This window comes from Neodiprion fabricii, chromosome 6 (genome assembly GCF_021155785.1).
Source record: "Neodiprion fabricii isolate iyNeoFabr1 chromosome 6, iyNeoFabr1.1, whole genome shotgun sequence".
Lineage (NCBI taxonomy): Eukaryota > Metazoa > Arthropoda > Insecta > Hymenoptera > Diprionidae > Neodiprion > Neodiprion fabricii.
Window position 1 is genome coordinate 30,398,450 of NC_060244.1, and position 23,810 is coordinate 30,422,259.

The 23,810-nt window shown below is 45.6% G+C and overlaps 2 protein-coding genes across 11 annotated transcripts; one reads left to right on the forward strand and one right to left on the reverse strand.

Moving 5' to 3' along the window:
• Window positions 1-11: 11 nt before the first annotated feature.
• LOC124185880 (E3 SUMO-protein ligase EGR2-like) lies at window positions 12-9,908 on the forward strand. 3 transcript variants are annotated; one of them, XM_046577105.1, is made up of 3 exons: window positions 12-1,157; window positions 4,947-5,630; window positions 7,246-9,908. In XM_046577105.1, exons 1-3 carry the CDS (start codon window positions 707-709, stop codon window positions 8,700-8,702), a joined length of 2,592 nt encoding a protein of 863 aa, XP_046433061.1. In that variant the 5' UTR covers window positions 12-706; the 3' UTR covers window positions 8,703-9,908. The 3 variants fall into 3 exon arrangements, with proteins under 3 accessions (XP_046433061.1, XP_046433063.1, XP_046433062.1); XM_046577107.1 differs by lacking the exon at window positions 12-1,157 and adding an exon at window positions 1,190-1,991; XM_046577106.1 differs by lacking the exon at window positions 12-1,157 and adding an exon at window positions 3,562-4,822.
• Window positions 9,909-17,311: 7,403 nt separating this feature from the next.
• On the reverse strand, window positions 17,312-23,560 carry LOC124185881 (xaa-Pro aminopeptidase ApepP). 8 transcript variants are annotated; one of them, XR_006871492.1, is made up of 8 exons: window positions 23,160-23,546; window positions 21,910-23,037; window positions 21,152-21,478; window positions 20,903-21,033; window positions 20,663-20,838; window positions 20,186-20,360; window positions 19,685-19,798; window positions 17,312-17,422 (listed from the first exon to the last, which is right to left on the reverse strand). XR_006871492.1 is itself a non-coding variant. In XM_046577108.1 (7 exons), exons 2-7 carry the CDS (start codon window positions 23,189-23,191, stop codon window positions 20,238-20,240), a joined length of 1,917 nt encoding a protein of 638 aa, XP_046433064.1. In that variant the 5' UTR covers window positions 23,192-23,251; window positions 23,345-23,544; the 3' UTR covers window positions 20,012-20,237. The 8 variants fall into 8 exon arrangements, 6 of the variants coding, with proteins under 6 accessions (XP_046433064.1, XP_046433066.1, XP_046433070.1 ...); XR_006871491.1 differs by having other exon boundaries at window positions 17,318-17,425; XM_046577108.1 differs by lacking the exons at window positions 17,312-17,422; window positions 19,685-19,798 and having other exon boundaries at window positions 20,012-20,360; window positions 23,160-23,251; window positions 23,345-23,544.
• Between the last annotated feature and the right edge of the window lie 250 nt (window positions 23,561-23,810).

Here is a 23,810-nt window from a genome sequence, read left to right on the forward strand (position 1 = left end):
TTATTAGTCTCGCGTCTCGCGCGGACCACCGCGAACCCCTGCGACCACGACGCTCCTCAACCACTCAACAACGACGACCGACGACCGACGAGCGACAACCGACAACGGCGCAGCCACAATTTGCGTACCTCAACCCGGACAACTGCTTCCTAGGCCGGGACGTGTGCGGGATGAGAAGTTACCTCCGTCTTTGCCGTGCCGCCTTGACTGTCTGACTTGTGAAAGAACTCAACAGATCGAGACCGCAACGACGACCGCGACCACGAGTACTGTGTCTATTACAAAAGAAATATTATACACCGAATACACTGAGTTAACCGCGATCCCGGTCCGGAATTGCTGGATTATACCGTTTAATCATTCCGCGTGTAATTGTGCGCGTAAATGTGATTGCCGTCCGTTCGATACTCACGTGCGTGCTGCTGCAGAGTTGTGATCGGGGGGTCGCAAAAAGTGGATACTGATAAATGGTACTCAGTGTCATGTGCAGTGTTCCAGTGCATCAAATAACTATTCGGTTAGCACGTCGTGCCCCGCCAGATCCTCCGCAAAGTACGGGAAAGTTTGTCCTGGTGGTGAACCAGGAGTCCGCTGTCGCCCCGTGTTTTAGACCAGCGCGTTACGGCGTGCCGGCCAATACTGCGCGTATAACGAAATTGTTTGCGTCAGAAATCTCGAGGGGGAGGGCGACGAGTTGAGTAAAAAAATGCTGGCACTCGCGATGCGTCGCGAACACACCGCAGGCCGTAGTAATTACAACGATCCGAACTCCACGGCGCCAAACTTTGATCAGCTCCAGCATTCGTTCGCGGTTCAGTCCGAGGGTCTTGAAGCGGTGGTCCTCAACTCGCGGCTGCGCGACAACCACCAGGGTACCGGAGGCGAGTCCGAAAGCGCCGAGGCCGAAGGTGAAGGTGAACTGCAAGAGTTTGTTGACATTGCACAGGTCCAGCAGCTCCTGCAACAACAACACCATCATCACCACCATCAGCAGCAACAGCAGCAACAGCAGCATCAACAACACCAACAGCAACAGGTCCCACCAGGCTCTACTTCCTGTGTCTGGGGTGCCGTTTACCCACCGCCACCGCCGGCGATAACTTTTCCTCATTCCACACACCATCATCCCCATCATCACCATCATCATCCCACGCCAGGTGAGGAAAAGAAGGCTTCGTTTTGTCCCCGGCAGACTTCCCTGGGGACAATTTTCTCTTATACTCCATACCCTCTCACTCTTCGAAAGAACCGGTCATTTTTCTCGCTTAACCACACCTGCATTTCGCCATCACGCCCGGTTATTCCGTTAACCTGATCATTCACCATTGGTCGGACAAAGATTCACTGCTTCCGGTACCTGTTGCATCCCGACACGCGCGCGCGGAAGTATTTGATAAAATTTTCAAACTTACGCAGTAGCAATAGCAGTACTAGAGAAGCGGGTTGTGCGAAGTGACGAGTTATACCGGACGAGGAGTACCAGAGGCACGTGTTTGCGTTGGTATTCTCGGTGAATAAAATGATCAGAGAATCAGAAAAAGAAGTAAGATTTTTTTGCTCCAAAGCTCAACTACTTAATCGGCGCTATTGGCGTCTACGATGAAATTACAACTCGGCAGAGTAATGCATCGAAAACTGATCAATTGGTCATTTTGGCCATCCTTCGACAGAGATCGATTTTTCCGGGGTTTTTCCCCATACCTATACTGTCCTTTACCGAAAGGACAGATGTCTCGCAGAATACTTGACTGAGTTGGCGTAACGCTGCGTTTGAAAAAGGGTGGACACGTATTCTTCCACCGCCTGACTGTACTCTATCCAACAGCAAATTCGACGTAGTCACACCGCCGAACGACACTTATCGAACTGCCCCGGCAAAACAGTAATATTCTGTGCTGCGGTACAACCTGTGCGGTTTTGCTGAAGATGTTGGATACATAATTAATTTCAGCTCGATGTATTACCGAAACGAGGCTTGCTAGCGATTACAGGTAGACAGATCATTTTCGAATACTCAAACTCAACCCCGTATTTGCGCAAAATTTGTTGCTGCAGCTTATTCAACGGACTATATTGATTTGCACCTATAACGTGGCTGATTTCCGGAAGGGAAGAGCCAGATGCAGCTATATGTTGCTTCATAGCACGTCGGTGCAGTGCGGCTGTTGACGAAAAGTAGATTCTGCGTTAAATCACGTAGGGTGCAGCCCGATAACAAAAAATGACGATGGTATACGAACGGCGTAACTCGGTGGTTCTCTGACGTAGCAAGAAACAGCGTCACACGCGCGGCTATACGCGTGGCGTAGATAACATCTATCGACTACCGATTGAACTATAAAAAATTGCGCACCGGAATAATTACTTTAACGACACGATACGGCGGTGTATTTTTCACCGACGATCGTTATGAATTAGAGGTAACGTTTGCGATGCCGGCGGTTGTTGTTGTACGTTCTCTTTCCTTCCTCGTTACACTTTTTTTTTTCTCGAAGCTCGTAGAACCGCATATACCTGTAGTTGGCAACGATCGTGTTTTAAACAGAATCGCAAGATGTCGAAGGCGCTTTCGCGGTTAACGCGGCACGGTGACTCATCCTTGATATTGGCGTGTCACGCTGGTATTTAGGGATGTTGGTCTCAGGTGGTTGCGTGGCGGCTGAAAATAGTAGCTCGCCCGCGCAAACCTAACGCGACTTGGTACACGAATAGATCGCGCCCACCGTGGTATACCTATACTGATCGTGCAGGGTAAATTTAGATTTTGTTATGCTACGCAAGCGACTGGACTCTCGGGCGGCGTACGTGTTATACCTACGCGGTCTGCAACGGGCGGGCCGAGTCGAGTCGAGTCGAGTTTAGACGAAACGGTGTATACGGAACGGAACGGGACGGGACGGGACGGGACGGGCTGGACCAAGTTGCGGGCGCGTGGCGGCTGTGCGTGACGCCGAGCGTCGACTAGAGACCCTAAATAGGGCATCAGGTGGTTGCCGATGTGTCTCCTTCAACACCGCCGTGCGCGGTACCGACGCTACGCGACGCAGACGCGGATCCTTCGCGTCACATCGCCACCAACCACCGAGGCTTCGTATCCGTATAATACCCGCCACTCATACATCAACATTCAACATCGTATACCTAAACACCGATGCACACCCAAATAAATACGTTGGGACCGCACACCAAGCGCAGATGCGTGCGTAAATTGTCCGCGTATACCGCGTGTGCAAGTGTATGCAGCGTAGTTCGTACCTATGCATGCTCAGACGGGTATGGACGACACACGGCTAGGCAGGCGCGTAGAACGCCATCAAACGAGTTGAAGGGACGCGTGGACTCGCGCGCGCGCGCGCTTGCGTATGCGTGAGTTATAAGATAAGCCCCGCAAGCCCACGCAATATAGGAGCGAGCGCGCGCCGTGGCGCTACGTCACGCGGCGCGACGTCACTGGCGAACGGTCTGCGAGCCGTGGCTGGGGGGTTGGGGCGCGGCGGCGAGGTACGCGGGGCAAGGGGTAATCCGACGCGCGGACGGCGACGGCGACGGCGACGGTTCAGGCGAGAGCGCCGGGCGGTGGGTGGCAAAGGAGGGTGCGGAGGAGGCATACCGCGTATACGTACATACACACGGACGAGCGCACACATAGCGGAGATGGAGAACGGGGATTGGCTGGCGGTCGCTCGACGCTTCCAAATATGGGACAGTCTCCGCGGTCCATTCATAAAACTACGGGGCGCGCCGCGCTCTCGGCTCAGTCCGTGCGCGACCCCCACGCATCGCGCGTCCCGTATAGCAAACCCAAGACGCCCGCGTACCTTGTGTATACGCGGTGTGCTCTTCCGTATACATTACATACGAACTCATACGCGCGCAGTCACACACACGTACGTGTCGGTACATATATATATATATATATATATATATATACATATAAATACGTATACACACGCACACACACATATATATATATATACAAACATATATATTGAATACATCGACGGTATATAATACATATTTGTTGACGAGATAAACTTCCTGGATATCCTTTACAGACTGCACTTGTTTGGAGATAAGAGTAAAAAAAAAAAAAAACCCGAATCTTTTTTTCAATCATTTTAGATTTATTTCTCGTTACCACCTTCACCTGTTGGTATATTAAACTTGTTTCGGGTACACCTACGCGATATCTTCGGTGAAACGTTTCTTTTCGCGCAAGGACGAACCTGTTGTTTCCGCACGCGGGTTATCCAATCGAACTACCTGCTGGTATCGGGCCGCCCAAGGGGTTGGCCCACGTTCCTTGACGTGCTGTGGGACGGCCAAGTGTCAACGACAAGAATATAAACGCTACGCGCCCCGTGGTCAAACCAGGGAGACTGTTTTGATAGAGTTTCGAGTTTTCCCGAATCGCACGGAACACCAGCTGCAAGGCCGCCTCTGTAAACGGTTCTCACAATCTCACCCGCGCTACGTCGTCTTAGCCTGTATCGCTCGCACCCCCGCTGCCCGCGACTCTGACGTTCGACGGTAAATGGTTTCTGCCTCGACGAGCCGATTGTTACTGGCGCTTACGCGCGACAAGTGAGCACCGTCGAGATATAGGATAAAAAAAAAAATAATAAAATAAAATTTAAAGAATGAAAAAATAAAAAAGGAAACGAGACAGAGGAGGAGAAAAGGAGAGAGTGCACGCCAAGTACATGCCTACGTAACCATTGTCAAATAAATACGCCGCGGGTAAGAGCAAAAATCAACGGGAAACTATTATTCGGCTGAATATGCTAAATGATAACCGTATAACGACGCGTGCGCATTAACGGTTGATGAAGCAGCTCTGTTCGAATATAAACTAGAATATATACATAGAATATATATATTTTGAAGAAAACGGAGGAACGAAATTACGATAATAATAATTTCGTTAAACGTTGACACGACCACAGGAGAGGATACCTGTCCGTCCGGCGAGGATACCGCGGAGCCGTTGCAGAGGATGACGATGGACGGGATGGAAGTGGTGGGCTCGCAACCCCACGCAGCGACCAGTCCATTCCTGCTGGCCTCGCCGCCTCTCGGTCACCACCATCACCATCACCATCATCATCACGCAACCTTCAACCTGCAGGCGGTGCAGCTAAGCTTCGACGCTTGTCTCGCGTACAATACCGTGTCCTCGGGAAGCACGACGTCGACCGCGGCCACGACGTCGACGGTCTCGTCGAGTAAACCGGTGCCTTCGCTCTCCCTCGCCTCCTGTGTCTCACTACAGCCCCAACAGCCGCATCACACGACCGGCGACAACTCTGCCGACCTGCACCACCATCACCACCGAAACAACCACCACCAGCACCATCAGACTCATCAGCACCGCCATTCTGAGGAGCGTCTTCGGCTCACCGACACCCCGTCGTCCCCGTGCGAGACTGCCTCCGGCGGCGAGCTCAAGGACAGACGGCAACACCTCCACGACGACGAGGAGTGCGTCGGCGTTTCCAGCTGCAGGGACGACCTCGGGGACACCGCGGAAAAGGACAAGCCCGGCGACCTCAACACACCCGTTACCACGAGCAGCGACCTTCCTTCGTTCTTCGGACCCTCGGCTCTCGTTGAACCTCCCCCCATTTCAGGTACACCTATCATATATGACAAAATAACTGACAATCTCGATAGTTTGCTGTAGGTACATTCCCTACTTCGCTGCTCCGTAACTTCAAGCCCGCGATACGTTTGTGCTCAAGCTGCAAGTAGGTACAGGTAGCTGTTGACGCGTATAATCTGCATCATCCGGCACTGTCGTTCACTTTCACCGCTCGCCCATGGTAGATACGCATGTTCGGTTCACAGGCTTAAAATCAGTAAGTATGCCTAATTGTAGTAGCCGGTGAAACACCTTGACGGATCAGCTCGCGCGCGACAGCATCGACGACGCCCGGGGAACAGTGCGGCTTGGTCCGATTCGAATGCCGCTGAGCGACCTGCGGTCAGAGGTTGCCCGTCAACCTGTGCTTCTCGTGAAACGGTTAACCGGTACCCGGTAGTCTTTCTCTGAGATAATTGAGCGTCCGTGAACCGTCCTGGAATATGCGTTCGAAAATCGGACGAACAAGGCTAGACTTATTGCGCGCTGATCGCCGCGGGTTGGGGGCTCGATTGAACCGGTGTTCATCAACCGGCCGGTGCGGGTATCGTGTGGGGGAGTTTTCGTGCATCGACGAAGCAGCAAGGGGGATTCGGACATGCATTAGAGGCAAACCACCGGTACGGCGATTGTCAGTCAATCGGCCGTGTTGTACCTCCAGGGCGCGTACGGTGCGTAGATACCTAGGTACATACGTGCTAGGCGAACGACGACGGAGACGCCGGTGTTGTGACGTATTGCGTAGATAGGAGAAAAGGCTCAAGATATCGAGGCCTGCTCTCACGCTCGTTCGCGGATCAATACCGACGACCCCGACATTCAACACCGACTCCTTTCCCCGCCGGCCCTCGCTCGCCTCCTACCAACCACTTCCCCGAATCATCCACCTCCTCCCTCGCCCCCACCCCCAACCTTCCGTTGGTTCATTCATGCTTTCGCGCACCACGAGCACCCCCGCGTCATCCTCTCACCCTCCCTTTCGTTCCTTCTGCTGCGCGCCTTTTCAACTTTCCGATTAATAAAACCGGGTGTACGTTTACGTCGCCAACCTCTCTCCACAGCATGATACTCGGTTTCCTCGCTGTACACCCAGCTATCGCTCGTCGCGGTACGAGGAACACGTGTATCGTTCGCAGATGGTAGATTCTTATTTTATACATATATGTATATAAATTACAATGATGCCGCAGCTGAGAATTCCGATACTGAATATGATTCTCGTGTTTCGCAGCAATAGGGAGCTGGCATTAGAATCAGTTTTTGATATACGCGGAGGCCTAGCGTGATACAGCAACGCGCTCTCTGCCGACGGCTGGACGATCAGCGAGTAGCGCGACGGGTATTTTGAAATTTCTTCCAACATAAACGTGATTTAACAGACCGATCGCGCACGCACTTATTACAGTTGGGATAGGAAGGAAGCAGTGAAGGCAGGATGCAGTTGAGTGATAGTGAGAGGGACTCGCACAGGGGCGTCTGTAGCTATATTCTCGTGATAAATATATGTACGAGAGCTTATATCACGATGTTTCCTGCCGGAGCAACGATAGCGCGCTGTATACAGAGAATTCGCTATAACGACGAATACATATTATATTTTCCAGGAAGCTTGGCTGGCGAAGACCTTTCCTTGGAGGAGGCAGCCGTCGAGGATGACGAGTCGACAGCCGGTAATCGGGACCACCACCAGCACCACCACCAGCATCAACATCAGCAGCATCACCACCACCACCACCATCAACAACAACAACAACAACAACAACAGCAACAACAACAGCAGCAGCAGCAGCAACATCATCACCAACAGCCGGAAAACTCGACGGGTCTGAGATGCGACACGGACGCGACTACGGGAGGAACGACGCCGCCTCGAGCGAGTGCGACAGGTCACCACGCGACCCAGGAGGAGGCCGAGCGTTGCAACGCGGTACTTCAGAGCGGTGTGATCCTCTACTCGTCCCCGCATTCCTCGACGCCGACTGGAGCACCTTCGACGAGTCACACCCCGGCGAACATTTGCAACGTACCGACTCTGACGTACCGTGGGATTTTCACAGCCACCTGTACTCAGGCCTCACCCCTCAACCCAATTCAGTCGCAGCAGCAAACTGTGACCCCGGAACTCTGGGGGAGCTTACCATCGCCCACCTTGAATCTGACCGGTCAACCCTTCCTCCACCCCTCTCTCCACGCATCTCCTTACGGAGCAGAGACTGTCGAGCTACTCCAGGTCGAATCGAAACCCCCGCCGCCACCCGGCTATCACGACACTTCGACGCCGACGCCCGCCAGCTGGCTGACGGCCCACGAAGAAACTTATGACTCGAGCCTACTTTCGCACCACCAACATCACCATCCGCAACATCATCATCAGCAACAGCATCACCAGGAACCGACGCTGAAGCAGGAACCATCCACAACTCCAGGTGGCTACAGTACCGGGAACGTGCAGCAGCAGCAGCAGCAGCAGCAGCAACAGCAACAGCAACAACAACAACAGCAGAGTGGCGGAGGAAACGGAGCGACCGGGAGCGTACAACTCGCGGAGTACAATCCAAGCACGTCGAAGGGTCATGAGATACTGTCCCAGGTCTATCAGCAGAGCGCGTTACCGCTCCGGCTGGTCCCCGTAAAACCGCGAAAGTATCCAAACCGGCCGAGCAAGACGCCGGTCCACGAACGTCCCTATGCCTGTCCGGTTGACGGTTGTGACCGAAGGTTCTCCCGGAGCGACGAGCTTACCCGACACATTCGCATCCACACAGGTCAAAAGCCGTTTCAGTGCCGCATATGCATGAGATCCTTTTCACGGAGCGACCACCTAACTACCCACGTACGCACCCACACCGGCGAGAAGCCGTTCTGCTGCGACCAGTGCGGACGAAAGTTTGCGCGGAGCGACGAGAAGAAACGCCACGCGAAGGTACACCTAAAGCAAAGGCTAAAGCGTGAAGCGTCGAGCTCCGGCGGAAGTGGTTCTAACGCCGGGAGCTCGAACGCCGGTAGTAACGTGCAGCGCAACCACCCCCAAGCTCACGCATCATCCCCCTGCAATCAGTAGAAAAGGAGATATGCGCTCATCCTTAATACCCACCCCGAAACACTTTCATTTTTACACATCTCATCGCTCTTTGTAAGTCTTTCCTTCCCTTCCCTCCGGTTCCCTTCCCTTTCCACCGCACTCTCGCACCACCTATGTACTCACGCGACTGATTTGATTTTTATTCTTCATAGTTATCATCATTATTGTTATTATTATTAATTATTATTAATTATTGTTATTATTGCTATCATTATCATCGTCATCATCATCACTTACTTCATCTTTTTATAAAAATTACGTTATCATTGCCAATCACCGTTCCCTCCCCCGACGATTACGACCTCTAGATACAAAACCGTGTTGCCGGACACGCTAAACCCGGCCCCAGTGTTCTTTGGAGATCGCTTTTCTCGTCTCGTCTCGCCTCGTCTCCTCTCCTACCATTTTTCCCGTTTTCCCGGTGGCTGTATACCGTCCGTCCGTTCCGAGCGCGACCCTATATGTATGTACCCATGTAGAGGCGACCCGCCGCACCCATTCATCTCTCATGCCTCTCAAAATCTCACTACGAGCTGTAATTACTCTTAATCGATACATACATATCTATATATGTCCTATGTATCGAAACGCATGCATTGTAGGTATGAAATTATATGTGTATGATATATTAACGTACATACATGTAATATACGTCTGTATATTATACGTATACATACGAATATACGTTGCATAATAAGCTCTGTAAAATGTTACCCGGCATATACGTTCTCAAAATTATATATTGTTGATTATAAGAATCAAATTAATATTATGTATATGTTGATCTATTTATTAACACACGACGTACTGCTAAGGTGAAACATTAATAATAATAATTTTTACTATAGTATATATGTAATGCAACTCGAAATTGCATTAAAAAATTGAAGGAAAAATGTTAAAAACAAACAAAAAAAAAAAAAAAGAAAGAGATACCGTACTGTACCTATTACTATTATAATATTACCAAGATAATTTTTTACAAATGATATTATTCTATCGTTATATATTATATATTATGTAGCTATTTAGTACATAAATGAATGTAATGGTGCTCTGGAGTGCAACGCGCGAGAAAAAAAACCATCTACTTGTAATATTTTGTCGGCCAATCGCTATCGTCAAAATACGGACGCCTCCACGATAATTATTAACAAGAAAAAAAATACAAGTTAACAATCATTCCTCGACGTCTTTCATTGCATCCACACTTTTAAATACGGTAAAATCTCGATTGACCGGGATAGGCGGAACCAGCGCGGATGATACGGTCAGTCCAAAAGCATATAAATTTTTTGTTGATTAAGCAAATCTGTCAACGTATTCTCACGTCGAGACTGAACGGAAATTTTCAAACTCGAATGGATACAGAACATTTCGTAATTTCCGAATATGGAAAGATTTCTATAGGATCTTACACAAATCGATACATCAATTCTTATCCTTCTGGAAAACTCTCTAGTCACGTTTCTTAATCTAGCTTTGGAATTGTTTCAGACAATCGTATACGTATCATCCGCCGCATCATCCTCAATTGCCGATAAAAAAATATGCACGTATAATCTCTCGGAGCGGTTAATCAATGTTCTGCAGTTACCAAGGTTCTACTCAATTCCACTGTATCCCTACATATCAGTGTTTTCAAAATATTGCGTAAAAATATGTATTATTCATATACCTATTTGCACGGCATAATTATAGGTATATGCAGCGCCGGCCATTCCTTACTGACCATGGGGAAACCACGAGTGCGAATGGGAACACTTGAATTTTACCTGAATTTCACATCAATCCCTCTATCTCACACTAGTCATAGATTACTGCTCGCTCGCTTATTGTATCTGACCCTTGACCGACAGGGACCCGTTTATGAGCACTCGTGGTAAAAGCACTTTGGCCCTGTAATTTAATGTTACAAGAAAAGTTTCGCATTTTCCTAATTCTAAATTCCCAATAACCACGTTTGCCGCCACCTCGGAACGAATAATACCTACACAGAATCGTACGCGCGTGAGAGGTAAGTAAATAATATAGGTATACCTAAATGGTACATGCATGGAATGGAAATAAATATATGCGTTACAGGATAAAAGCGCTGTCGTCGCCGTCCGCGCGTCCGGATAAAGGTATATCCTTGTACGAATAGTAGAACGCGGACGAAACTGAGGTCGCAGCAGTTGAATCTGGAATGACTCTACTGTAGGGTCCAAAGCGCTGCAAGATGATGCGGGATGGAACTTGTGTGATAATACGTGGACCACGTACGTATATACATGCATAACCACATATAGGTAGGTATAGGTAGGTGTAGGACTCTGTGCGTTCCACCTATAAGACAAGATGCAAGAAGTGGACGAGAAGGCTGTGAGAACACGTCTATAAATAGGCCCAGGACTGGGATGAGACCTCCTCCAGAGTTCGCGGTCCCGCGGCGCGATCCCTTCTCCTTCTATCCCTCCCACGCCCACTCGACATCCCCCCCCCCCCCGTATCCCCGACTGTCCGGCCGTCAGCTTCCTCCGCCACGATGCGAGGCGTGCGCCTCTCACTTGCGCTCACCGGCTCTCGCCCAAAGGCTAAGGCGACGTGTGCTGTACGGGCCATCGGACTTGCGACGGTATAACAGTAAGTATACCTACGATTTCAGCATGCGCCGCTCATTCGTATAATGCGTACCGATGATGCATGCAACGCAACACGACGGCTCGTGCCATTTTTGGCTATTAACGAATCCAGGTTTGATCGACTTTCGGCAAATTGTACCAATTTAGTAACATTTATGTCATTGGCACGGGGACCAGTTGCGTAGGGATCATTAGAGACGAAGATGGTGATGCAGCGAGTCGAAGGGCCGCTTTGACCTTACAATTAGAGAGAAGATTGTTCTGTACAGATGTATATGTAGGCGAGTATGCGTATATAGGTATGTATGCCTGTAGAATCTCGGAACACGAGATTCGAAACCCACTGCCACACCCCGACAGCTCGGTTAAACCTGTTGCTTCGTCACAATCGTTGTGTTCCTACCCAGCTGGTCGGTAGTTGGGGGTTGTTGAAAGTGACCGGCCGTGCGTTCGTAATCATGTTACGCTGCCATTGAATTCGGCATTTTAACGAATTACCGTATGACGAATGCAACCCTTGCTCGAACTGACTATTGGGCACACATCGTGTTACCTGTTCACACTCGGTTCGTATTTTTCGTCCGTTCCGGAAAACGTTACACAGTCGAGTCAATGATGTTAAGTAGAAAGAAAGGATCTTTTGAAATTTAGAACTTCAACACTCGCCCGTATTTCGGGGTTGAAAATTCGAGTTCTTGAAAATTGAACACTCACCCGTAAAATGAATTAATATAATACATGGATAAAATTAAATTTAACTAGCGAGTATGTATTACGCATATGTATATATATATGTGAGTGATGGGATATAGCGATGCTAATTTCAAAAGGGCTTATATACTTTTATACGTCCTTCTGGTTTTACAGAGTTATCTAAAGCACAAAGGGCGTATAAGTTTTTTTCTTCATTGCCAATCGTTTCGTAGACTTGATTTTAAAGCTAAATATTGAAAACAAATTTTCAAAGCCAACAAGGCGAGTATGTTTTTTTATTTGTTCGATATTTATGTTGAAAATAAGTCTACGGTACATTTGACAACGAAAAAAAAAAATTACACGCCCTTTTGGCATTAGCACCGCGATATGAAGCACGACGAATTTGCGGCCCAACGCCGTGCCCGTCCGACCTAGGGTCATAAGAGCGGGCAGGGGGTTGCGGGGAAAGAGATTCATTCAGAACTGGCACGTGTCCGTGGTGGTATATATTCTGGTATGCTCAAGTATACGTGCCCGTGCGCGGTGATACGGTGCGAGTAGGATACGCGGGCGTCTTTTCGTATACATATATGCCTAGGTTGCGCATGTAGATGCGGCTCATACACCTGAACGACACACAAGTACCCGTGATAGCAAATCGACGACGGTGTTCATCGGGGGGTGGGGATATGGCGAGGGTGACGGTAAGGGGTTGCTTGCCGGAGGGGGTTGTTGCCAGGCGACGATGCCCAGGGCCGCGGGTTGCCCCTGGTGACTGTTGCGTCACTGCGGCGTCGGGTGACGTCACGCGACGCCAATGCCCTTGACCGACGGAAGAAGCAACGACGCAGCCTGCTGCTAACAACCCCAAACTGCCACGCTCCTGCTCTACCCTACCCTACCCTACCCTATCCTACACTACCCTGCCCTACCGTACCCTATCCTACCCTACCTCACCCCCGTGAGATTCTGGCATACCCTTTGGGACTCTAAATTCTAGAATGATCCACCGGCTGTTCGCAGCAGTGCGTTAGGCGAACCGAGGTTACGCAGTGCGTGACGAATTTACTCCCAAGTCTGAGGGATGCTTATCAATCGTGGACGTTGCGAGAGTAGATTGAACGCAGACAGCGAATTGATAAAAGCTGTGGGAAGAAAAATTTAAAGGATAGATAGATACACTCGTACACCGCATAGCTTCCATCTCTACCTATGCGCAGTGTGTAGATTACTAACAATAAGTGGGGATAAGCGGGCTCCGAGAGATACTAGATGTCGTACAGCTTGGAAGCCCATATTTATCAGCTCTCATTTGAATTTAAATTTCACTTAAATTTCGAGTGACGGTGACCAATGCCTTCCTACCGTCTGATTATTATACGGAGTTTAATGAGCTTCATCACCTTTACCTGCATGGGGTATAAAAGACTGCTCTCCGACGCTCTTGCGGTCTTCCTTGGTATAGTCGCGCGCTGCGCACCGCAGTACATATACCTGTTACGGATTATGGCGCCTGGGACTGGTTAGAGGACCAACGCCCCCAACTCTAAATATCCCGATAAAAAAATTTCCATGCGTTAAATACACTCATATATACGGAATGAGGTTGAATCTATAGATTTGATTTTTTTTTTTTTACAATACTTATTGTTAAGAGAAGCCTATGCCTAGAACATAGTTGTTCCTGAAATGGCCCGGTTTTTTGTCGGAAACAATTACATCGTTTATCTCACTATAGCAGCGAATACACAAGTGCTACAGAAAAAAGTTTAAGAAAACAATTGTTCGTCTTGAAATTTTACACGAAACTGGTTTTGTCGTTGTATGCTTTTTTTCACCCTCAATAGTTACGAAAATATTTGAGATCGAGATATACAACTCTATATCCTTTTTAGTTCGTCACTCTGTCGGTCATTGAATGTTTTACAATCATTGGTATTGGTAACTAATTGGAGACAACTGTATGAAATAATTACTATCATAAATCAAGGCTAAAAATTGTTATTTTCTCATTCTTTTCGATACCACTAACAGTTTAGCCACCAAAGCGGTATAAACGATTAAACTATTTATCACGTAGAAGGAGGCCATTCGCGGACAATATAACTCTGACATTCAGATTACGCGAATCGAAATACAAGAAAAACAACCGAAATTACCCTAACACAATGTGAACAATCATTGATATAAATAAAAAATTTATCTAGCACGAAATTACTCTCATTTCTTTCACCACGGTTGCAAAGATACTTTTTTCCGGCGCCTGCGCGGTAGGTTCAATTTTCGAAACCTGTGGAGCGTGCGTAAATTGTGCCCCATTTCCGAAGAGTGCGGTAAAACGACGTTGGCTTTTACACATTAAGGCCTTCTTTGGCGCATGAGCACTTTTAAACAGTTCAATTTTACACCCTTATACAAATGAGCGTAAGTTGCCTGGCCATAATTTTATGCGCTGGCATTCAACTTTCGTTGACAGGTATTGGAAAAAATAACGCGTCGTCACACGTGCGAATGGGCGAACTCTGACTCGTGTCATTACGCACTCGCCTTTTCGGCTCACGCTGCTAACCTTACAATCGTTGGAAATAGCCCACTTTCCGCACTTGTAACACAATACAAGTACCATTATTGATTTTTTATTGGCAGAGACGGTAGAAAGATTGAACTGACAGTAATGGCGCCACACGGTGAAATTTGTTAGCGTGGAATCGCATTGGGTCTTTGCACTCAAGTGTGAGTACCGGGTGCACGATTACATGTTAGCTACTCCGACTCATATCTATATTGTGCAAAAAGGAGAGATAGATTTTTAGACGCCCGAAGCATCGGGGTTGACCTCACAGATTTTTTTTTCTCTAGCTTCCCGTGGAACGGCGCCCCTTGCAGAAGGGCGCTCTGGACAAGCGCCACGCTCGCCTACCCCTAGGTACGGCGCTGTATTCGTAATCAATGTAGTCGAAATATATTCCAAAAATTTTTTTTAGTGAAATCTTCCATTTTTCACGAGCAATTTGGACTTTACAAACCTGATTTATCTCGTGATTGCTCTCCATGGCTCGATTCATCACAGTTTACCTTTGACATTCGTTTTCTCCCAAGCCATCTAAAAATTTACGAATAATTCCGTAGCAAAGCGGATTTTCGCGCGGAACATCGCTCAGTTAGGACGTGTCTTTAACGACATCCTGATTTTGAATGGCTCACTATGGTTACCACAATTGGCCCGAACACAATTATTCGCGCGCAAACGCGAAATTTCAAGAACGAACAAAGTTGATACGCACGAACGATGTGCGGGCAAACCGTTTGTGAGTGCAAAACGGCTGAAGCCAGTACGCGGTTTAAGATCTTTGTAAAAAGTGGTGAACCTCCCTAATAAGGCGGGGAACACCTTGGGTCACGCAATGCAGTTTCCGCGTGGGCAGATCCGCCGGTTCGTAGATGCGAGCGTTTTCTCGCTTCATCGGTCCTTCCTTAGCTGGTTCTGTCGATCGGCCCGTTGATCGTTCGTTTCGTTCATTCATGAAACGCAGTTCAGTGCGCGCATGCGCCGCGTCATTGAAGCTCCCACTCCGTTGTTTGAAAATGTACATCTGCATGCGCACTGTATGTGTAAACGACGATGCGTATTAGTATGAGTTGTACATACAGCACACAGATGCGACAGATGGTGCGAGTAAGCAGCTGTGAGATTCTGGTGTGTGTCGGACACGCAAAATCTAGAAGTATTGCTTTCGATTATGATAGGTTTCCTCGGGTTTTGCACAGGGCAAATGGGCGGGACTAAGAACTCAGGGTACTCGTACGACACATACGACATCATACACCTCCAAATAAGTAGTCGATTTTCGTTCAATCGATTTGTTCACCCGGCCGGATTCGACGTACAAGCATGTTACAATTATATGATAAAATACACGTATTGCAGTAATCAATCGATTACTTACGCATGATTGTGACTTAGTTGTCATTCACACTCGAAACGTTCTATACTTCCCGTTTAAGAAATAATATATCTATATGTCGTATAAAAAATGTTGAAATTTAAGTGAAAATTTGAACGGTATCGATTATTTTAGTTACTGCATGACGATGTAATTGTAAAAAAAAAGGCTACAGTGGACATGCAACCAACCTAATATTCCCATAATGAGTATAGGATATTCAGCTTGCTTTTGGAACATACACGAAATGTTTACGTATAAAAATTATTCAATCGACGCGACCCGGAAGTGAGGCTGCCATTGCCAATTCCCACAATGTATTGACAAAATCACAATGGGCTCGGAATATATTCACTCTTATTCCATCTATTGATTATTAATAGAACCCCAAACAACTCTGATTGCAGAGATTAGTAGGTTGATAGTATTAAAAGAGCGCAACCGTGTTCCACTTAACCGATGATGACGGGGTTATTCTAATTGTAAGTATGTTGAACGGCGGCAAATTGTATTAGGATTTGGCTTTAACGGGTCTCATAGGATTTATCAATTGCGGCTGGCGCTAATTGCGTACGCACTTTCAACTCACACCTCCAAATTAATATAATTCTAATAGATTCGTGGGTATTTGAGTCATTTCGATGGAGCCTGTGATCCCTCTTTCAGCATATTAATTTTCTTTCTAATCAAACTCACAATTTATACGTTACTAAAATACAAACGTGATGGATTCATCTTGCAGTACGTTTCACAATACGCAACCTGTTGACACATGATTAGTTCACGGTTTACAACCACTGTTTAGGATGGCGCCATCAACTGGTTTGGAGCAGAGAACGTGTATAACATGGTAGAGGAGTCCGGACACCCTCCAAAATGGATGGAGTAAGGCCGTATTTATATTATTGTATTGGTTGATACGGACCTTAGACCACGCATAGCATCGACAGTGAAGAAACGTCCTCAAGTAGATAAGTGAGACGAATGTAGAAGGACTACATGCCTTCTCCTTCTACGGCAGTAGCATACCTATCGTAATTGAATGCCCCGGGCACTAATTGTAAGTTGACATAATCCGAATAATAAGGTGTGGAGGTTATGGATTTGTTAAACCTGCATTGTCCGTGAACTTTCGCGGCTTGATGGACTGTTGACAAGCAAGCGATTACGTCGAACAGAATCATTGATACAATGGCAGTATCAGTTGTTACGTGTATCTATTATTCAGGGACTGGCAATATGATGGTTTAATTTTTTTTTTAAATTGACAAACTCACACCACGGTAAATGCGGAGCATAATCTTTTAAAAGGCAAGGCATACATACGTACAAGCGTTCGATGAAGAATACAAGACGCAGCCAAGTTCAGGTACCGACGTCCTGTGCTACGAGCGCGAGTGCGCGGAGTGCCTGGCGAGAGTTGACCAATCACAGTCTGCTAGACAAAGGAGGGACGTAATTTTATTACTTCTTTCCTTCTCGAAGCCGTTTACACTTATGCGAAGCGGTATGCAATGCTTCCTTCATGACTATACTTGTGTTTCCACCGAGGGTACAAATCGAGTTGAGAGTCGGGTTTCCTCGACTGTTTGCTTACTGTTTGCACCGGACCTACGGCCCTGGCGACAATAGAGCGAAGTTCAATCCCGTTGGCAGTGCCGAAGTAACCCAACTCGACTCTTGTCGTTTCAACCGATCGCTTATTTTCGACTCCACGAGAAAATTGTTCAAGCTAGAGTTTGGGTAAAAAGTTGATGTTTCCACCGCGACGGCGCTCGCCCCAAGCCCTTCTCTCTCCCGATTGGTACCCTCGGTGGCAGCATAGCTATGTGCATCACTGATAGGTAACCACACTGGATAGACGATCGCCTAGGCTTTGCTGCTAGCAGCTCGGCTCAAGTTGACTGAGCGCATGGCAGCCATCTTATTGGGAAATCATCCACTCAGATACGCTACCTGACGGATCAAATATAAACTACTCTATGCAGGTCAAGCTTAAACTGCTGATACCAAATATAATATGTGAGAAATGTAGTTTAAAAGTGTTAAACTTTTTTTTAAATATTAAGTAATCAATTTTTATCTGTAAGCTTAGTTATTACTTAAAAACATCTTAAATTTCAATATTTGATCAAAAAATTTAATCATGGAGTTTCCACCACAAGAAAATAAATATAAAACTTTCTGCTGCGTGTATGGGTGTAATAGCAAGTCTAGTAAGAACAATACAGTTCGATTTTACACTTTTCCTTCGGCAAATTCTAGTTTTGTAGTAATCAAAAATAAATTTGGTGAAGATGAAGTAATTGATCGTCGATTAGCTTGGATAAAAGCATTGAAAATTGGGAATGAGGTTACACAGTCAAAAAAAGTGTTTTCATTACATTTCACCAAAAATGACTTCATACCAATATGTAAGTAATTACCTATAGAATTTCATTTCATAATTATTTGTTTATCATCAATATGAAATGAAATTTTTTGTAGTGTAATATTTGTCAGAAAAAATAAAAAACAATAAACATTAAATTTTATTTTTCATTGCAGCCAGTGTTGCGATATTGCACCCACAATTTCATGCGGTGGATCTTTTAAACGAGAAGTTTGGAGACAGAATGCAATTATTTTATACTCATTATCACAACTAGTATCTGATTGCTGTAGGCCAAATTTCATTAGATGTCCCGCATCAAGTATATCTTCACCACCAATAAAATTTTTATGACTAGGCGGAGTATTTGCAAACTCACAAATTTCTTGTATTGAAATTTTCATATTTTATTGAATTTTTTTTGAAAATTCGAGTTTAATAACTGTAAATAAATACACACTTTCACATAAGAACACGAAAGCTGATTTAAAAATGCGTTTTAGAATAGTTACTGCTTCTGCCGCAAGGAGAAGCCACGCCCCCGGCAGATTTCCCAATAGGGCGACGATCTACTTTATGCGCGGGCGATTTAAAAATGAAAACTATTTGTGAAAGTCACACAAGATTTCATAGCAAATCAATTCAATTTCATTAATAACAGCGTGCCAGCCGCGATTGGACACGTTCCCATGGAACAACACTTGACTAGTTAAGAAAATGACATGACAGGTGTCGTTGTCCCTATAAGATAGCGTGGCGATTCCACTGTTTCATATCGCGCCACGCTCACTGAACTGCCACGCTGGACAGAACAATCCTCTATTCAATGTAGTTACATATGAATGATGTGTATATGCTCCAAGTACGAACCATACGTAACATCACCCAATCGCATGGACGATTTCAAGACAAATATTACAGATACGTTCAGATGATTCGTAAATCGCTTTTATGCTTCGCATTAAATCAATGAGATGTAAATATTGCTTATGAACTTGGTTTTTACCATTTTCTCTGAAATTTTAATTTAATAATTTTTTTCAATACGGTTGTTTGAAATTGACCAATCCGGTAGCACCTGTGGCTTAAGACACGGGAGAGCGAATAACTATCAAATAACTACCCGCCAATCCGGTAGCCGAACCTGTGGCCTTTATTTATCCACGCAAACGCAAACAATTCAAAGGGGCGATTAAAAAAAAAAAAAAAATCATTCACTATTTACCGAATATCCGTGAAAAAATTAATTTCGTATTCTTTCCAATTTTAATTTTACGATATAATCCTATTTATACTTTTGAATAATCATAATCAGCAGTCTCTTACTTGATTCATTTGTGTTTAAATCAAAGAATTTGGAAACTCTCATCAAAGTCGATCACACAAATTTGCCACAGATTGTCGGATTCATAGGCACTTGTCTCAGAGAAAAAATATAGCCTGAAGGAAAAAAAAAGGAGGTTATTATCATACCATCAATCCTGAGGATGAAAGGAAAGTTTTCTAGTGGACAGATTAATACATGGAGATGTAGTCCTGGATGATTCGGATTCATAATCAATATCCATTAATCTTTCCACTGAAATTATATTGGGAGGAAAAAAGCATCATTATCGGACGAATATGAATGTGCAATATGCTCCAATGATAACATCTCTTTTGAATTTGGCTTGTATTGATGGATTTGGTAAGCTTGATAGTATATCTAGTGCTCAATTATTCAAAATTGACTGGGTATTTTTCAACATTGTAAAGTAAGATTGGAAATAAGTTTTGAACATCTGATAATGGAATATAATACAATGCTCAAAAGTAATTGGTATTTACATGTCATTCTTATGCCGACATTGTAAGAATTGTCGTTTTTACGAAACAATTGTTATCTGGTTATCGGTACCGTTGCACGTCGTAGCCAAGACAGGGCTTGCCGGTTGGCTTCTCCTTGCAACAGAGGACCCACTTTTTTCAGACACTCAGCGTGATAACAATTTAAGTAGGCAATCTATAAGAATAATAATTGCAGAAGTAAGTTCTGTGCCCCTCTCCTCTCTAAACGGTATGAGAAATTTGCGAATATTAAAAAAACCGATGAGAATACCGGAAGATAACGACGCTGAAGCTATGTGACGATATATATGTTTTCATCGCAACGTTACTCAATTCAGCGGACAAGCATCAGAATTGTTAAAACACGGTTCAATCAGGTGTTTTCTCAACGAGAATCACTTCATGCAAAAAGTTTTTGTGAATTGATGATGATCGACTAGCTTCAGTATCACTGGACAATACAGCCCAAATACATACCTCCTGATCAGTGAGAAGAGTAGCATCTAGTAAATTGCTCTGTATAGGGACCAAGGTGACACACTCAAAGGTGAGGAAGCCTCGAGATTTAAAATTGTATGGGGTAGCTGTTTCCACAATGACTTCTATATCCTCCAGGCGGATGCCAAACTTTTCATCCTCGTAGTATCCTGGTTCTAAATGATTTCAAGTCGCGCATATTACTTGATCTTATTCATGAATTGATTTTACACCTCTTACCGTTGGAGAGAAACATCCCGACCTGTAAACCAGGGTCATCGGGATGCGGACGCCATGAAATACCCATTGGTCCCTCGTGAACGTTCAAATATGCACCAACTCCATGTGCAGTGCCATGCAAATAGTCTAGCCTGTTTTCATAACCATATATTAAATCTTGTCAACCTAACAGAATCAAGAATTCAATATCGATCACTTTTGCGCAGATTTTTCTATTTTTCTGCTTAGCTGGAAGAAGAGCTACCTTACCCAACTTCCCACAGGCTTTTGCGTGCCAAAATATCCAGATAGTTGCCCTTGATCATTGTAGGAAAAATAGCACTTGCCAGAGCACACTGTCCCTTGAAAACGCGTGTAAAACATTCTCGCTCAAAAGCGGTAGGCGATCCAAAATGCACGGTTCGAGTAACATCGGTAGTCCCATCGCGGTATTGGCCACCGGAATCACAAAGATAAAACTCCCGGTCATTGATAGGAGTGTCCGTTTCAGGACTAGGTGCGTAATGGATAATAGCACCGTGTGGTCCAACTGCCGAAATAGTGGAAAAGCTCGGTCCAATGAAATCTGCTTGTTCCCTATTTTGGTAAAATTTCTAGTGATCAGTATGGTTTGAAATATGTGGACAATAAAAGTTTATTGTGTGACAAGCGCAGAAAATAGGCGAGATCCGAACAAGTGTAGCTTGTAGCATGAGCAAAACGCGAATGTTGTAATCACACAAGTTAGATAATCGTCGATCTGCATATATCACAACAAGATATCGGCGCGCAAAGTTTGATTGGAAATGCACCAAGGGGAACAGTGTGTAAAATTAAGTTATATGAAAGTGCGCATGCATGAATCTTGTTTTTCGGTACTTAACATACGATCTACAGACTTTAAAAATCAAACTTTCCAAGCACGTGTTCCACAATGTATGTTGTAATTTTGCCAACAATCCGGATATAAACGACACTTTACAAGATCATGCAGCAATAAATTTCATTAAACGTATACTAATACTTACGCTCTGAACTTTTCTAGCTGAGCAGCACCAGAAAGTTCAGTAACTGGTGATTCACCACTCTTAACCATTTCTTCCAGCCAGGCAAAGTATTTTACAAGAGCAACACCATCTTTAAGATGAGCTTTCTTCATTCCTTCTATTTCTGTAGGGTTCTTAATGGCTTTCATTATACAAATAGGCGTGATGTTGGTATGCAGTTTATTATGCATCTCTCCTGAGCCACAATTGCTGTGCAGCGCATAGCTGGAGCTGTTACTGATCCAAGTCTTTTCGTCACTAGCAGTACTTCTTTCTTTCAAATACGTGCCAATTGTGTCATATGGATGATATTGTGGGTCCACGCCCTCATCTTTAAGCTGTTGCCTTGCTTCCTGCGTAAGCTTCAACTCATCAACAAAAATGTGCAGTTCATCCAGTGTAACAACTACGTACGCAAAAAATACAGGATTGTAGTGAATGTCGCTTCCCCTCCAATTAAGAAGATACGCGACTTCATCAAGAGCCGTTACAACCAGTGTAGTTACACTTTCCTCTCTCATAGCTTTGCGGCAAAGCCCTACTTTTTCTCCTGCTGTTTTTCCGGTATATTTCAAGGGCTGAGCTACTATTTTATTGGATGGCATGCCTGGTTTGTCTGGTCCCCAAACCAAATCTACAAAATTTTTTTCCAGTGCGAGGAAACTATGTCCAGCTGCGACAAGGCTGGCATTTATGGCTGACCACGCCATATTACTTATCAAATTTGGATCAACAGCGACATTTGAGTTAGCGGATAAATTGGAAGCGAGCCAAGAGCCCTGTGTAGGAGTGCCGGCGACTCCCTCCTTCATCAGCGTCCATGCTTCAGGTGGATCCAATTCTTTTGTAGCCTGCGCAAAATATCGCCCATCTGTCCACAGCAGAGCTTGATCTTGAGTTATAATTGCCATTCCAGCCGAACCACTAAATCCAGAGATAAATGATCTGCGCTGATCTTTTGGTGCCAGGTACTCGGACTGATGAGAATCTTCCGATCCAACTATATAGGCATCAATCCCTTTCCTGTCTGTACCTACAGTTGCTGTCCTCAGCAGTTCTCTTAACTTTCTCAGCTTGGTTGCCCCATTCCTGGTTGTCATTTTTTCGTCTCTGCAAATTGTATTTAACACGTTAGTAACGATTCTTAGTCTGGCAGTATTTAATATAACATAAATAACGAAAATTTGAAAATAAACGGTGAGAAAAAGTAAAATGAGATCGAGCTCGAATACTTTTCGTCACGATCCTCTTCGTACCCGGTCATTTTTGAGGTTAGATAATCCAATATTCAGTATGCTAACGGTTAAGTTGCAGGTTGCTGCACCTGCGGGTCGAGTCCATACGGTTGAACAGGTTTTAACACGATATCTTATCAATCATAATGTAACGTTAATCCTATTTATCGTCCAAACATTACCGTTGACCGTTGTTGCAATCGCCCTGTCTGTTGTCACGCAGATAATATTGACGTGACGCCTGACAATGGCTGACAAGATTTTTACCGCCAAGGTTCGCCCCGGCGTTGACTTGTAAGCTTATATGGGCTTATGTGTGACTTCTCAGGGCAGTCCTGTGTTCGTGTGTGCACGTCACCGACGGCTGCGTACAGGCTACGCAACAACTTTACCTACCGATAGTTACTACTTCCTTCAGTCAACGAGGTGGCAATGATTCTATAAAATTCCAATCACGACTGATGTGCCGACATTATGATAGGAATCAGCTGAAATTTTTCTATTATCATGCAGTAATATACAGTAGAATCTCGATTATCCGAACCTCGATCATCCGAACCGTCAATTATCCGAACGATGACTTATTGTTAGTTTATCCGAACGCTCAATTGTCCGAACGTTGGCGCGAAAGATACATTGTTGCTCGCT

Excerpts from the sequence above, each read along its gene's own strand:
- LOC124185880 (XM_046577105.1), top strand. The coding sequence starts at position 707 with ATGCTGGCACTCGCGATGCGTCGCGAACACACCGCAGGCCGTAGTAAT. Across the intron at positions 1,158-4,946 it reads CCATCATCATCCCACGCCAG|GAGAGGATACCTGTCCGTCC; the intron begins GTGAGGAAAAGA and ends ACACGACCACAG. Across the intron at positions 5,631-7,245 it reads TGAACCTCCCCCCATTTCAG|GAAGCTTGGCTGGCGAAGAC; the intron begins GTACACCTATCA and ends TATATTTTCCAG.
- LOC124185881 (XM_046577108.1), bottom strand. The coding sequence starts at position 23,191 with ATGACCGGGTACGAAGAGGATCGTGACGAAAA. Across the intron at positions 21,479-21,909 it reads CAGCTAGAAAAGTTCAGAGC|GGAACAAGCAGATTTCATTG; the intron begins GTAAGTATTAGT and ends TTACCAAAATAG. Across the intron at positions 20,361-20,662 it reads CTCTTCTCACTGATCAGGAG|ATTGCCTACTTAAATTGTTA; the intron begins GTATGTATTTGG and ends TTATTCTTATAG.